We start from the raw sequence: 16,823 nt of genomic DNA, 5'->3' as shown, positions 1-16,823 counted from the left end.
TGTTTTTGGTTTGTTCATTCTTATTGTTTAAAACATTAACACAAGAAACAAAACTACTTTTTTATCATATCAAGTTTGATTGTTAAGTTTCTAAGAAACATAATCTTAAGACATAAGTTCAACCACCGACTGCATACATTGCGTTGGTGTATGAAACAGGAAAGAGTTCCTTGAATGTACTTAAGTATTTTCATCATTATTTTTGCTAACTTATTCAAAAAATAGTTCATTGGTATAACGAAAAAAATATATAGTTAATAAGAAAGAGGGCGAATTATAGATATGTAAATCATTATCACAGATTCAAAGTAAAATGTACTTAAATAGTTTTTTCCTCCGCAGCTTAAAACTATGCATGTTAAGGTGCTGCAGAGTTGATAATGATAATCACTGCAGGTTAAAATAAAAGTTCCTTGATATAAAAAAAACCAACAAAAACCAAACAACTTTTATTCTATTGATTTGAAAAAAATGAAAACAACACTTTATAAATTTCATGAGTTTGAAGCGCTATTTTTGAAATTACCGTATTTAATAATGTTTGAAATCTAATATCTAAGAGCTATATAAACAAAACGATTATAGGCAAATCCATCACATGTCAACTTTTACTGAGTAAGTTGAACATTAGTTAATTAATAAAGTTTTAAAAGGGGAATTGAGTGTTTTTGACGGCTTCTGATATATTGAGTAAAACTCTCATTTGATATACAAAAAAAAAAAACAATTATAGATTATCGTTAACGGGTCAATGTTCGAAATTGTAGTAAAAAAATATTATTTAAAAAAAAAAAATTGTTCAACATTTCAAGTCTTCCATAATATTTGAACTGCTTGAGCTTTAAGTTTTAGATACATGTTTTTTTTTCTAAATAGTTATTGGCTTTGCACTAGAATTTATTAACTCTAAGTTCTATCAAGTCGGTATTTTGTGTCCTTAATCTTTTGGTAAGTTTTTTACTTTGTATCTATTTGAGGATTCAACTTTTTTCAACTGTTATTTTCATACATTGTTCTGAGGTTTTGCTGTTACACCACTGTCCCGGGAACATCACTTTAAATCCAAGTACAAACTTAGGCGTTAACATATATATCAACCCTGCCATGCATGAATGTTCGTACTAAGTCGGGGGTCTATAATTGAGTAGTTCTGGTTCTTGTTTGTTGCTCTATATCATATTTTTTTTTTACGTTAATTGTTTTCGTTACATAAATAAAACCGTTTATATAATTATTTTTTTTGGGTGTTTTTTATATACTGAAAAAGTTGTTTATTAAACATATATCAAAGTCTTTAATATATTAAAAATCCAAAAATTTGGAAATAAATGTTGAACATTGAAAATATCTTCTATAGAATTGCATCTGTGGGTTTATAATCTTTATAAACATGAAGTAATTTTGTTAATTTTAGAAGTTTATGAAGAAAAAAAGATGTGAAATGATTTCAAATAAGACAGCTCTCCATATGACCCAAAAATTTACCATTTACTTCAAATACAAAATAATAAACGTTTTTATTGATAGTTTTGTAATTTTACTAAAAAAATATATCATGAAAAACAAATAATGATGTTAAATGTAAAACTAAAATAGCATTTTTAATATAGTAAAACAAACGTGTCAAATCATTTTTTCATCACAGTTTCTATTTCTTTACACCTGGCATTAAAAATGTATGCCAATTAAACCAATAACAAATACTTTGTGATGTCTAAAGCTTTGCCAGGTGTGTACTAGTGTTTCTCTTTAGTACATCAACAGAATCATATTCTGTTCCAACAAATTGTTCACCCCTAATGAGTGTTATTATTGCTGGCTTTACTTTGTCGTACACAGCATTTGAAGCCGCATTATCTGGCTTCCTTAAAGTATGGTTTAAGCTGTTGTATTCATTTTCGGCTACAGCTTGTTCTTCTGATTTTTTATTTTGTCTTATGGCATCTTCTTTTAATCTAGATTTGCTGCCACTAATTTCATTTTCCGCATTATTGACTTCGTTTGATTCCGTTTGGTTTATTTGGTTGATATCAACATCAAAATGTTCTTCATATAAATAGCTTGAAGCCGTGGGCATATCATCCAGTTGGATTTCCTCTACTGTTCTATTTGCTGGCTCTTTTATTCGAACTTTCTTTCTATTTCTGGAGAAAGAATCAGGTATATTAAACATATGATAATGGTATTGTATTGAGTATAAAATATAAATTAAGTTTACTGAATTTGAAAAGAAGCAAGATGTCGATCATAACACTTTTAAGAGTAGCTACATCAATCAAAAACCGTTTCACATATCTGACGATTAAATCAGGATAACCAAGTGTTCTATAATATCATTTCCCAACTAAGTTGACAATTTTAAAAAATATTCACATTAACACAAACAAAATGTAATTCTTTCATTTCTATTACTTTATGGTATGTATTACCTATATGTATTACACACTAGCACTACTAAAACAGTTATGCCGATGACTCCAGCTACACTAATGCTTGAATACATTATACCTGCAATAAACACATAATAGGAGTATTAAACTTTAAGCAAGCAGAAACATAAAGTCATTTTTTCTGACGATTCCAACGTAAAGCCTTACCATGCTTTATAAGTCGAAAGCGACTTTACAAAAACAGATTCCCCTTAAACGCGCTATAAAAACGGTATAACCAAAACATTTAAAAACCAAGAATGTATGACTTCAAATCAAAAAGGACATACAAAATATAGGCAAATTGATCCAAGGTAAACTCTTTTTCGAGTAAGTTGAAACCTCTCTTTAAAAATTATTTCTAAACTCACTAAAGATATTACTAAAATTCATAAGGTATACATCATGTAACCGAAGCACCGACACTGAGTAAATGATAAAGGCAGTTGTATCGACCAAGTGCTAGTAAAGGAAAATAAATCTTTTACATTTTTTGCTTTCGAATGAGCTTTTCTAAATTTACCGTCAGAACGGACGCTCTAAAGTCTGGATGTCACATTGTAATAATAATTTAAAGACAAGAACTCACAAATTTAAACTTACTGGAATTCGCAATGTGAAATTGTGTATAATTTGATAGCTTTAAAAATAGAGAATGTAAATGCGGAATGTTTGTTTGTTTTCATATGTAAACGGATCACAAATTTTGCCAGCTTCAACATAAATTGAATGCTGTGTACAACGAACTAAAACCTATTTGATTATGGATTTTTTTACCACATCTGTTTACCATTGAACCCGATAATTGTGTATAAGTTGGTCACATACTACTGGTCATGAATTCGTTTTTTCATATCCAATATACAGTAGAAATTGGCACTAGATTTTTATTCCAGCTACATTATTTTGCCACTATAAGTAAGCATTTGCACGTTTAAATATGTATAGTCCTTAACCACGTTCGTACTTTTTCATCAACAACATTTTTTCGTTTTGAATAACATATATCTATGCATCTATCTCCGTCTCAATTTACGATACATTTTAAGTGAAACTTCAACTAGCTCAATGTTATTGCTCAAAAAATCATTAGATATATTCGGATACGTGCATTTATTAATAGTGCAGCGGCTACAAGCATATTTCAGACGATTTGTGCACATCCTGCTACAAGCATAAAATTTGGCATAGACCTTTCTCAACTATAACTCTTTTATTTCAGATAGGGAGGCATTAGAAAAATTGTGTCACTTCCGGTAAAATTCAAAATGGCGGACATCAATCTTAAATCAGCCCGATATCGAAGGCTAGTATGTGAAAAGGTGTTATTATCATGCTACTATCCTAATAAAACTTTGAAATATTGGACTTATCAGACAAACATTTTATGCATTTGTTATGCTCGATGGAGCATCTAAGTCTATATGTTTTTCTTTATAATATTTCATTATGTGCTTTACTTGATCTTATATAATAAGCAATACTAGTTTAAGCTTAATTACTGTAATGTTCTTACATTCTCTTGTTGAACAAAAATAATTGCTCCTCAATGATGGTGACTTGTTCTTCCATTCTGTATTATTACACATCATGTTTCGACAGTCTTTTATCAGAGGACTGGTTATATTTTTAGAAAACGTGGTCACTATGCATGTGGATTCTGTATAAAAAATCGGGAAAATCACCAAATATCAATTCTTACTATTTCTACACTATTTTTATAAGCAACAGTAGTATACCGCTGTTCAAAAGTAATAAATCAATTGAGAGAATCAATTCCAGATTATAAACTAAACACGAGGGAAACACATTAACTATAAGCGGAAAACAACGGCACAACAGAAACACTGAAGTGCAACTAAAACAAACGCCAACATATATGAAAACGAACTACTGTGGATTCATTTATTTTCGTGGGTACCAATTTTCGTGGATAGAAGAAAACTTGCATATTCGTGGATATTTATATTCGTGGTTCTAAAGAAGTTCACATGCATTGTCCATCGTAGAACATATATTGCAGTCGCAAGCTCGTGCAATATAAAATTCTACTCGGGACAATATTCCCCAATATTCATGCAATAACCCTATATTATTACTTTCTTTATTATGTTACAGTGTGTGTGACTTCCAGAATAACACCGTTTTGGTTTTGTGAAAAAAAACTCAACTTCTGTCCGCGTATTGAAAATAAAACAGGCATACATGTGATTGCTTTCAACCAATGATATTCTTATAAATATATAGTAGGAAAGATAAACAGTTGCATAGAGTCCACATATGTGCCAAGTCATGCAGTTCAATTGGCCAATAATGTCAAAGTAAAATGTCAATAAAAAGACAGCAGAACGAATGTTGCCAACAAGTTTTATTTCTTGTAGAAAATCACTAGTTTATAGCTCCCTCGTTTTCGGCAATTTCAAGCATTATGGCTACTTTTCCTAAGTTCAAATCAAGTGACAGCTCGTTTCATATCAAAACTAAAATATGTATACCTTATCCTTAATTGGGCTGAAAAATTCAACATAATACCTTTAATTGCATACTAGAGAGAACTTGTTCCCGGAAGTTTCATAGTACAGAAAACGGTACTTCTTGTATGATCAACGGGCACATATGCCCTCTTTTCATAATTTTATATATATTTTTTTATTCTTACTGACTTATCAACAAGGGTTCTACAGTGATCCCAAGTCCCCACGCTTTCATTTGATACAAAATCTACCAATTGAAAAAAATACAGATATGCGAAGGACCTATTTTGTTTTAAATATAATACCACTTTCGTGTATTTTTTTCCGACTGGTCCTGAATTATTTGTTCTATACCTTCAGTTGTGTCATATATTTCTACTTAGAAATACATATTTTTTTGTTAAAATCTTTTGATATTTTGCATCTGCATGTGTTTTTGACTGTACTACATTTAAATATACTAATAGGGAATGTTTTCCTTGTAATTTATGTACATTAAAAGATATCTCACTTGTGCATTATCCAGGTCTTTTATAATTCACTTTTTAAAATTTATATGCTAAAATTTCAATTGTTTACCAATTGAAATACACAATTTCACCTGCATCTCCGTTTTTCTTCAAATCCTGTTCTTTTCTTGGAATCACCACCCAGTACGTTTTATTACTTAGTTGGTTTGTTGTATTTTCTATGCCTTTTATGCAATCCGTTGAAGATTCAACCCATTTATCGTGTGTGTCCATAACGTGTATACTTCTATTTTCTAACAATAAAGAAAGGTCCCCAATAAATAAAAATGGACGAGAGCTTACAAAGTTATTCGAAATGACGATCTAAGTTTAGTAACACACGGTACGTGTGAAGGATTTATCTATGACAACAACCATTTTGGCCCGTAACAACCTATTAGGCAAAACAAATTTGCAATGTGTGAGTCTTAATTAAATCTTCCTTAAACGTCCAACCGAACTCTCGTCTTTCAATTATATATCGTGAAGTGAAATTTAATTACTGTAGTATATGGTAGTTCGTTTATATTTCGTTTTTATTCAGGTAGAGGTGTCATCATTCTATTCATATCTTTATGTTTTATTTGTGAATGTTTGTGATGTATTTTTTAAACATTTTTTATCAATTGTCACATTAACTCTTTATGTCTGTTTAGGCTGGTCCCCAATGATCAATTCACGGATTTAAACAACTGTCATAAAAATGGAACGTTCAGCTAGAAACCATGTTTAATCGCACTATTTTCTCTCACAGTGGCTGTACCAAGTCAGGAAGGAATGCTTTTCACTTGTTTGGTTGAGTGATAGTGTTTTATTTGTCTGTTTATATGGACTTCCCCTATTTGATTTTCTATGAGGTTTTGTGTTTTTGTTATACTTTTATACTTTAAATGTGATCATTGAATGTATCAAGGAAGCATAGCAAAACTTAGGAACATACAAAACAATTGCAAAAATAAAAGAACAAACACAACTGTCAGCCAAAAACATTACACCGGATACAACACAATCTTTTTTAAACGGATAAACTCTCAAGATGAGTAAAAACTAATAAAAAATACTAAAGTTAGCCGATTATATCACATGAGCTGAAATCGTTGTGGTGCCCGTGACAGTAAAAAATTTGACAATTTTTCATGAAATAGTTCAAAATTGCGATAACGACAAGTGAAATGTATTTATGGTTATTATTAACCCAGTGCTTCGGCCGGTTTATCAAACTTTTTCTCGGTATTCAGTCATGTACTTTTCATGAAAGTGGTTTGCTGTTGGTTGATGTTGGCATTTGGTTTTGTCGCTGTTTTGGACTTTCCCCTTTACCTTGGAATTCGATATTTTTGTTTTTACGTTTTTTATATAACAATCATGAAACCGTTTAAGAAGATTTCGAATTCACCTTTAGAAATATTTTATTTTAACAGATTTGTTGATATCAGCAATCCTTAAAAACGGATTCTTTTATTAGGGAACAACAGCTGTATAGTATAATTTGATGTACAATTACTTAATGAAAATAAAAAGTTCACAGTTAAATGGCATTTCTATTGTTGAAGATCTGAGCTCTCTCTCGACTGCTAACCTCCCAGCTGGTATCTAGCCAGGTAGCATAAGGGTTTTAAATAATGAAAATATTTGAGAAATATTTGTTTACTAATACTGTGAAATACTTACAATAAAAACATGTTTTAAATGTTTTTTAGTAGTAAAATATCATTTATACATCAAGTTGTAACTCAAAACGTTTACATCTTATCTAAGTCGACTTCCTTACCGTCACATCTGATACACACATATGGCAGTTCTGTACTACAATTAATGTTCAAGAAAGTAAGATTGCCATCTGTTGTCAATTGTATTGCTGCACATTGTTTCATCCGATAAGTTGTGTTAACAGCTTCAGCTGAAAAATTTAAATACAATTTCAACAAAATATAAAATATTTTATTCCGAACACTTACAGCAGTGAATGCTTTGCTTGAATTGAGATTGTAAATTATTTTACTGTAATTGTTAATATACATTATTATATCTGCAAGACATTTTGTCGTATATAGAAGTAAGAAGATGTGGTATTAGTGCCAATGAGACAACTCTCCATCCAAGTCAAAATGTGGAAAAAAGTAAGCAATTTTAAAAGGTCAACGTACGGCCTTCAGCACAGAGCTTTGACCCACACAGAACAGCAAGCAATAAAGGCCACAAGATTACTAGTGTCAAAATCAATTCAAACTGGAAAACTATCTAATCTGTTTCAACATCAATTAACGACAACAACTAAAACAGGCTTCTGATTGAGGACAGGTGCATACAAATGCAGCGGGTTGAATGTTTTAACAGACACCAACCTTCACCCATACATGAAATAGTAGTGTAACATTACAACATTAAAAGACACGCTATGAAATGAAAATTGAAATGACTTAACTCGATTAAAAAGACATGTAGGAAAAAACAAGTAAACATACAATAGACGAATACTTTTGATCTATGATGCAATATTAATACAATGTAAATTTTAAAAAAGACAACTCCAACCTAAGACAAAATGCCGTTTAATAAAATAACGTACACAGGTAAATTTAAATAATTAATAATTTAATAACGGACATTTTTTTTTACATAATAGGTGGATTATTATATTTACATTTTTCAAATGAATAGAAGTTGGTGTTTTAAAGGCATAATTGTTTGCACGATTAACATGAAAACACAGTGCTAATTGAACATGTGAGCTGAGCTTATGGTTCTAAAAGTGTTTAACACCCAGTCTCCAATAAAACCATGCAAAACAGTCCACAAGGGGGGTCATCAGATTCGATTGAAACTTTGTGTGCTTAAACAACATTATGAAAGAAATTCATATTAGAAATATTTCATGCTGTAATGTACTTGGAACCAGTTTTCCCTTGTTTATTTTAAGGCAGTATTTTTCTATGAAATTGACCAATACAATCCAATAACGGATCAGCATTGAGTTGAATAGAATATCTACTGTACATATTTAGTCACAACTGGATGTACTGGTTAAAACAAAATTATAAAATGTCAGTACATACTATTTGCTCTGCTGTAAAGCATTAAAGTGTTGCTACCATAACAACAGTTTTCATTGATTCTCCTACCAGAATGATTTAAGGCATTTGATATTCTTAACTTCTTTCGAAAACAATGACAGGTACTATCCTATAGGTGAAAAAGATTTGTTAAATTTAAAAAAAGCGAGGTAAACATATGTTTTATTAAAACCTGAACGTTGATCTAATTGATTGTGATCTCAATATAATTCTTTTGCATGTACATTGTACTTAGTTCAAACTATATGCACGCTCCGGTTTTGTTGAAAAGGTGTCAATCTGTTATTTACAAGGTAAAACAAAAATATGGAATCATTCTTAAATTTAAACAATTTATATAGTTTGTTTGTTTTTGGAGCTATTAACACGGCTGGTAATCTACACACACAGAACATTTGGTTCTGCAATGAAAACCGTGAGAGGATTTTCCGGTTGTGCTTGAGTGGAGCAATGGTCACCGCTTCAAAGGGTATAGACATTTCTAAATCGCAATTTTCTTATTCGACTGATCAAAATATTGAAAATCGGAGAACGCTATGCTGTGGTGAATACTTGAACGAAGAGATACATGTATCATTTACTGTTGTACGTGGAGTTGAACTCCTACAAAATCAGTTGCCGCACGAGAATTTGCTGAAAAAAGTGACATTTAGATTTTGAAATGGTTCAATTAACAGACCTACAAGTTCAAATTTACTTTTTATTCGGTCAATGGGTATGAATGTCGTTGTGGGCGGCGTGGACGATGTCCGGTGTTAATAGACATCTTAATAAATCTAAAAACCTCATATTTTCATTTTGTCATGCGTGAGGGGATCGGTTCTGATTGAGGACATCGTGAATGCATGAGGGGACTTGGAATTATGTCTTTATATATAAGCTATCAGTCATTGAAAGTTGCCTTACTATGGTTAGATTGTTTATGAAAAAACAAGGGAGTAGGTCCGGTAAAGACCGATTTTGGCCTTAAATTTCAGGTTCATCTTTTAAAGATTTTGACCACTTTTTTAACACTTTAGGTGGTATGGGTGTCTTCCTCCATCTTGGATTGTAAAAAACAGAGAACCAAAGGTCCAGATTTTCTATCAAGTAAGTAAAATTTGATGCAGGAATGCAGATATTTAATGTAAATTTTCATTTGAATAAACCAATTTATAAGAATATAACTTATAAATATTAATATTTTTGCAAATATTGATTATTTTTGGTTGTTTAAAAAAAAAGTAAAATTGGTATTTTAAGGGGAGGTAACTCTAAAACAGTGCATTTTCTGAAGGATTCTGTATGGATTTTTTCTATTTTGTATTTTAGCCGGGAAAAACGTACGGTGACCCCATCTTTTCTTTTGATATTCTCAAAGCATTGTGTGAAAGCTATCTTTTCCTGAAGTATTTCACAATTCTATCATTTTGTTTAGTTTCTAATCACAAAATGATGTTTTCCCCTGTATATTCCATACAAAATGTGCCATTTTGACACGTCGTGTAGCTTGAGAAAATGCGCGGTGACCTATCATTTTATTATATTTTTCAACATATATCAATAGATACTACGTTTTGGCAAAGTATGAACAAATTCTATCATTTTTATTTTAGACTCCCATACCACCTTAAGTGTCTTTTTCATTTGATTCAATTAGTTTATGTGAATGATTTTAACTAATTTAGTCAAAAGGAACGATCCGATTCAAGCTCAAATATGAAAAACTACCAAATATGCCGAAAAATGTCACTTTTCAGATGTTTTTTGTGAAATATGAAAGTGGCCGCATCCGTGTTCATCCACAACCTCTATATATGTTATGTATTATCATCAAATACAACTTACATTTCAATATTAAGGATAAACACGAATGCGGCCACTTTCGTTTTACACGGAAACCGTAATTTTTTTTAACTAAAATGCTAGAATTGTGGTGATTTCAGTAATTTAGCATGACTTAATGTTGCTACTACCCGATATATGTGCATTGTATTGTCAAAAACAGCTCATATTTATGTAGCAGAAGCATTCTTCTATCAGATAAATAACTATAAGTTTACATTTTAACAATTTTGTAAAACTGCTATATTTTGGGGCCAAAAAGGGGTCTCACTGGACCTACTCCTTTGTGTGCATAAATAAAAATTATGAGATAGAATTTTGAAATAACAATAAATCACCAAGTTTTCTTTTTGTTAATAAAATTCTAACCAATAAATTTCAAATAAGTCTCCAAATTCGTGAATTTGGGCAAATAATCGGTAAAGTTTATTACTACCACAATTTGATATTAATTAATGTTGTAATTTTCATTGTTATATCAGTATTGCAAATCTAATCCTTAGTTTTGTCTATCCTATTTTTGGAATGTTGTTTAAGAAATTCATGTGACGTCACATGTGCGTTGATGGTATAGCTAACTCGGCTGTGAATTTTTATGTGATGGTTTAGGTTGTTTTATGCATCCGTTTTTATTGTGTAGTTAGTCACCACTTCGATTTAATCATGTATATCTATTATATAGTCCTTTTATAAAACTTCACTGGTTGCAAAATTATGAATTATTCGAAATAACAAAGATGTTCTTATTCTATATACGCTATATTGGGGGAGTTAACTCTTTTCGTAAAAAATATATATACTGAGCTGATGGGCTGATATGAAATTTTTCAACTTTTATTTGTAGCTAGAAACAAATCGTTGACAGATTTTTTCCTTTTATTGTTCGTAAAACATATCTTCTCACAATGTATTTCAAAATTCTATTTCATTAATTTGGTTTATGCACACAAATGTGTTTTTTCATGAAGAATCTGACCAAAAGGCAACTTTCAAAGACTCAAAGTTTGGAAATAATATTATGTTTTCACGTCCCCTCACGCATTCACGATGTCCTCAACCAGAACCGATCCCCTCACGCATGGCATAATAAAAATATGAGGCTTTTAGATTTATTAGGATATCGATCAACACCGGACAGCGTACACGCCGCCCAAAATCGACATTCATACCCATTGACCGAATAAAAAGTAAATTTAAACTCAATGGTCTGTAATAAGAACCATTTCAAAATTTAAATGTCACTTTTTTAGGCAAAATCTCGTGCGGCAACTGATTTTGTAGGAGTTCAACTCCACGTACAACAGTAAATGATACATGTATCTCTTCGTTCAAGTATTCACCACAGCATAGCATTCTCCGATTTTCAATATTTTGATCAGTCGAATAAGAAAATTGCGATTTAGAAATGTCTATACCCTTTGAAGCGGTGACAATTGCTCCACTCAAGCACAACCGGAAAATCCTCTCAAGGTTTTCATTGCAGAACCAAATGTTCTGCGTGTGTAGATTACCAGCCGTGTTAAAGAAACAAACTAACAAAACAAATCAATTATCTCAATAAACGTTTATTTACTGTGTTTATCGAATAACCATTGTATTATCACAATGGCAATGGCTAAAACAGTTGACCAAATTTCAGTTTGAATTCTTCTCCCACAAACTGATCAACCTGTAAAATATTTTAACAAATTGCTCACTAAAATAAAATGCCTAGTTACGGTTAAATAATATGAGTGTCGATTTGAAGTTTGTTTCCTAACTGTGTATCGCTACCTTAAACAACAATTAATTTTTATTTTAAATTTCATAGTTACCGGTGTAGGAGAAGAAAACATGCATATTCTTAATTTGAAATTCTTTTCATAAGTTCTTATCGAAAATGTTTACTTCTTAATTGTAAAATACCTTTAGTCCGAAATAACCGACTGTTTGGTCAACCTTATTACAATTGTTAACACATATTTGTATTCTAAATGATGTAGTTCCGATTTCAACATCAAAGAATGTGTTATTTACTTCTCGTTCTGCTGTTTTATTAAACGCATGACAACCTGTAAAAAAAATGTATCTTAGCTTTTTTGCAGTTATCATTGAGGTTTCCATACACCGTCGTTCTTCGTGTAATCAAAAAGATAACACTGTCAAATCGCCTAAAGTTTACATCTTCCAAAAGGTTTATGCAGTCGCGTAGATTTGGCTAGCCATAAAAACAGGTTCAACCCGCCATTTTTTTTACAATGTAGAAAATGGTGGATTGAACCTGGTTGTATAGCGCTAAACATCTCACTTGTACAACAGTCGAATCAATTTCCATTATATTGACAATGATGTTTGAACTAAATGTCACAAATAGGGTTACAAAAACAACACGGACCCCAACAACAACTAGGGATGATTGCAGGTGCTACGGAATGGGAAGGAGATCCTGCTCCAAATACTTAGATACAAAATAAGCGAATTCATATAAAATTTATTGTATGGAAAGGCATTAATTGTAACTGATTCTGACGGTTTTTGTGTTGTTCAATCTTTTATTTTCTATGTAGTGTTTGGTTGACAGTTTTGTATTGTTAGTCTCTCTCGGATACTGGTGTTGTCCGGCTTTCTTCAATATATGAGTTAAATTGCTCCTTGATATTTTAATCCTCTTTATAGTATATAGTTTCCTATCTATAATTTAAAATAAAGACGCTAAGTAGTTAATTTTTTTTATTGATTTTATGGCTTTTGAAAAAGCAACATTAAGGTGAAACATCTGAAAATTAAAAATGAACGCCGTAATCCATAGATGTTTTGGGTTTATCCGCTCTTCAACGTTTGAATTAGGTTTTGGACTTTCAAAAATTTTGGCCTATAACAATATTAATAGACATTTATTGTCGGAATGCGCGTCTAATGCAAAACCATTATTACTGTTAATGTTATATTAAGCGTGGCTACAACGGTTGTTTCAATTATTAAATTTCCGAGAAAATTTGAGATGTTTGGTCTTTCGTCAAAATTGTTAAACTAAGTATTATTGCCATACTAATATATATAAAAATAATGTTCGCGGTGGTCCAAGTATGTCGGGAACCACCCTGATATTTTGTTCGAGAATAAAGAGAGATAATTATGCAAATAATGTGATTTCACAAAATCCAAACTTATCCACAATTTGCATAAATATTACATTTTCAATTGGGTTACCTATTTTTTTTATGACGAAAATATGCAAAAATTGATGTGCATTTTTATTTATCAATCTTCACTTATTAATTCACAATTTGTAATTGGAAAAAATTATGAATACGTGTGATGGTATAAATGATATGAAAATTATAATGAATATGTTCAACGACTTGTCATTTTTAATACAGTGGTGGATGAGGAAATTAAAAGTTGAATTAATTGACTTCCCTATCAGGACAATTAAATGAATTAATGAAATCTTATGTATTTTTAAAGATGTTTAAGTTAACTGGGTGAAGTGTAGTCTTCCTTCCTTCTTTTGATAACCAGAGTGTTGCTTCCAGAAGTAGGACTAGATTCAAAGTACATATCCTTTACATCGACCAATTATTAAGAACGTAGAAAATTATCAGCCACTTTTGATTTTCAGATTCTTCACCTATATGTTGCTTTTCAAAGAATATAATAGGCAAAATCCATCCAGTAGAAACATAAATTTGAGAACAGAATTCAAAAAATGTCTCCAAGCTGAACAATATAGCTTATATTATTCTATTGCATGTTCAAATTGACAGCAAGGTTGACAAATCTTCATGTTACTCTCTGAGTATTATATTACTATTTGAACGTTGGGACTTCAAATTTGCGACGTAACTCGCGGGTAATGTTTACAGCATTTTGAACGGGTTTTTTTTAGAGATAGTATAGTACAGTAGTATTTTTTTTTTAAATTATTAAATATAAAAAAACAAAACCAAAAGAATAAATGATTAAATGTTGATCGGTACTGATTAACGATATTATTGTAAATGTCGTGTTTGGTTACAAAAACTAGCGGATATGAAAAAATATGTTATTTCATATATTATGTTCAGGAAGTAAAAAAAAATAAAGGTAGTCGATTAACACAGTCATCTCCCTTGGGTTGGGCCCGGGAAGAATTATTCACTGTCGAAAAGTCATATTTTCCTCTGACGATGCCCTCGCAAAATATTAATTTTCTCTGGTGAACAAATCTGCATATCTCTTTCATTAGAAACAAACGTGTAATATTAAACACACGGCAACTGTCTATACATGTGAATTGTCTGTAAGTTTTTTTATATTTTTTTTTTACAAAAACTCTATCTTACCATGATATTGAATCCCTTGCAGAGATCGATTTTTAGTCTTTATCCACATTAAAACATCAGATACAGCATTCCAAGTTACATGTTCTCCGTTTTGATCATAATTTCTTAAGCTGGTGTATTTTTGACATACCGATGATAACACCACACTGTTTTCGAGTAATATTTCGTTTGAAATGTTTATTACCTGACCTGTGAAATATGAATTAAAAAAATATATGTAATATATTAGTTAATCCCGTGTTGCTAGAACTTTAGTATGATTTTCTACGTGATTATCAGCCGCGAGCCACAATGTGAAATTTGATACCTATTATTTTATGTTTAATACACAATTTAAGTTAAATTAAGCAACCAACAATCAATCAATTTAAGTTTAAAGTCTAAATTGTAATAACAAACAAGTAAGCTATGTTCATAGATATACATCATTATATGCGTTTTCTCATGAAGAATGATTATGCAGTCTTGAGTCGTCAGTTTTAACATCCGATTTATACAACTTGTACTAATTTAAGTTAAGGAAGTAAATTTGTTCTCGATGTAACAAGGGTTGAGAATTCGGGAAAAAAATCCGTAAAAATCCGACTTTGTTTGTGGAATAAGCATACATAAAGGCATGTTGATTCGAACAGGTTTTATATGACTTGAGACTCAAAATGAGTTGATTATTTTAAAGAAGAAGAATTATTTAGACATTTTCGAAAAAAAAATGAAGCTTCTTTCTTTTATTTGATATTCAGGTTTTAGTGGGCTACAGTAACTATAATTTTTTACATTATTTGTCAAGTTAATGCTGTCATGATTTAAAAAAAAATCATATTCCCCCATATTCTTTTGGTCGCTGTTTCCTAGACGGATTATTTCCTCTCTTCAACTCATTAGTTTTTTTTTTACTCCCGTAAAATTCAATGAAAAACGACGGCGGCTTTAAAAAAAAAAGACACAAGGAGGAGCTAGAGGATATGATTGACAAGGGTTGCGTTCAATATCGTTACGGCTACGTAGTGCTACGAATTTTAATGACTATTGCACAAGTACCTAGCCTAGCTGCTATCAATAGCTATGTAGCAGCTAGGCTAGCTACACGTCCAATAGTCATAAATCTACGTAGCCGCTACGATATTGAACGCAAACCTGTCCTTATGTCTTATCAAGAATCAATGGTGGTTATAGCAATGGTGGGAAAACTAAAAAATACGATACATGTTTGAATTCCACAGTCACACCTCTTTTTCAAAATCTCTAAACAACAAATACATTTTTAAATTATTACTTACCAATGTAGATTATGAAAAATATCTTACACACATTATTAAATCCATCCATTGTGTATTTACGTCCCAAGTCGTTCTGGCATGACTAACCCTTTCCTGGTTACATAGTCACATATATACAGTTTCCGGATAGTTATAATATTACTAAAACAATGCAAAAATTAAAACAGAAATTTTATTATTTGTACTTTCCAGTCAATTAAGACTATTAAACGAAATATTTAAAAGTTACATGTCACTAAAAAAAAATATAGAAAGCAATTATGGTCAACTTATTTAATCCGGAAACACTTTTAAATAAGTTTAAGTTCATCATGACAAGGACATTTGGTTATACTAGTATATCTATATGGGTACAGCTCTTCGTTTACCTACATATTAAAGAAAAGGAACTTCCATATTTCTTATTTCCTTAATTTAGTAAATCGTGCTTAAGGCCACTTTACTCTATGTATAAAAAAAAATTTGATACGCTATCTTCTATTTTCATTGTTATTATCAAAACAATGAGGAAACAATTTTTTTTTTGGCGAGTTTATTTATGTGATCAACTTAAGAGTTCCAAATAACACTTGAATCGTTTATTTTTTTGTTCCTCTCAAGGTGAAAAAGTACGATTTGGAGCCAATTTGACCAAGTTTTCAAGCTATCTTGGATTTTCTGAATTAAATGTAATGCAAGTACTTTTATATCACAAGGTTTTTTTGGATACACACATATACCTTAATGATAAAGACAAACATGAAATTAAAAAAACTTCATTTAAATGGCGAGATTGTGAAGTCTTTGCTTTTTTACGTATACAGGCTTTTCCATTCTCAATTTTATTAATAACAGTATACAGGGGACCGTTGCTCACAAGTTGAAAAAGAAAGTTTTATTCTGTGCCATTGTACGGGGCGCCGAATTGGACTCTTGTGGTTTTGTACTCGAAA

At 31.0% G+C, this 16,823-nt stretch overlaps 1 protein-coding gene across 1 annotated transcript; it reads right to left on the bottom strand.

Annotated features, from left to right (window-relative positions):
* Nucleotides 1–1,396: 1,396 nt before the first annotated feature.
* On the bottom strand, nt 1,397–16,112 carry LOC134707661 (uncharacterized). Its single transcript, XM_063567631.1, has 9 exons — nt 15,892–16,112; nt 14,615–14,803; nt 12,216–12,361; nt 8,469–8,595; nt 7,184–7,312; nt 5,505–5,666; nt 3,946–4,089; nt 2,430–2,508; nt 1,397–2,144 (listed from the first exon to the last, which is right to left on the bottom strand). The coding sequence occupies exons 1-9, from the start codon at nt 15,938–15,940 to the stop codon at nt 1,715–1,717; spliced, it is 1,455 nt and encodes a 484-aa protein (XP_063423701.1). The 5' UTR covers nt 15,941–16,112; the 3' UTR covers nt 1,397–1,714.
* Between the last annotated feature and the right edge of the window lie 711 nt (nt 16,113–16,823).

The sequence above is a fragment of the Mytilus trossulus genome, chromosome 2, assembly GCF_036588685.1.
Source record: "Mytilus trossulus isolate FHL-02 chromosome 2, PNRI_Mtr1.1.1.hap1, whole genome shotgun sequence".
Lineage (NCBI taxonomy): Eukaryota > Metazoa > Mollusca > Bivalvia > Mytilida > Mytilidae > Mytilus > Mytilus trossulus.
This window is presented reverse-complemented; position numbering and strand designations above follow the sequence as displayed.

Coding starts and splice junctions, on each gene's coding strand:
- LOC134707661 (XM_063567631.1), bottom strand. CDS start 15,940: ATGGATGGATTTAATAATGTGTGTAAGATATTTTTCATAATCTACATT. Junction 4,090..5,504: donor GAAGAAAAACGGAGATGCAG/GTGAAATTGTGT, acceptor TTTTTTATACAG/AATCCACATGCATAGTGACC. Junction 2,145..2,429: donor CTAGTGTGTAATACATATAG/GTAATACATACC, acceptor TTCTTTCTCCAG/AAATAGAAAGAAAGTTCGAA.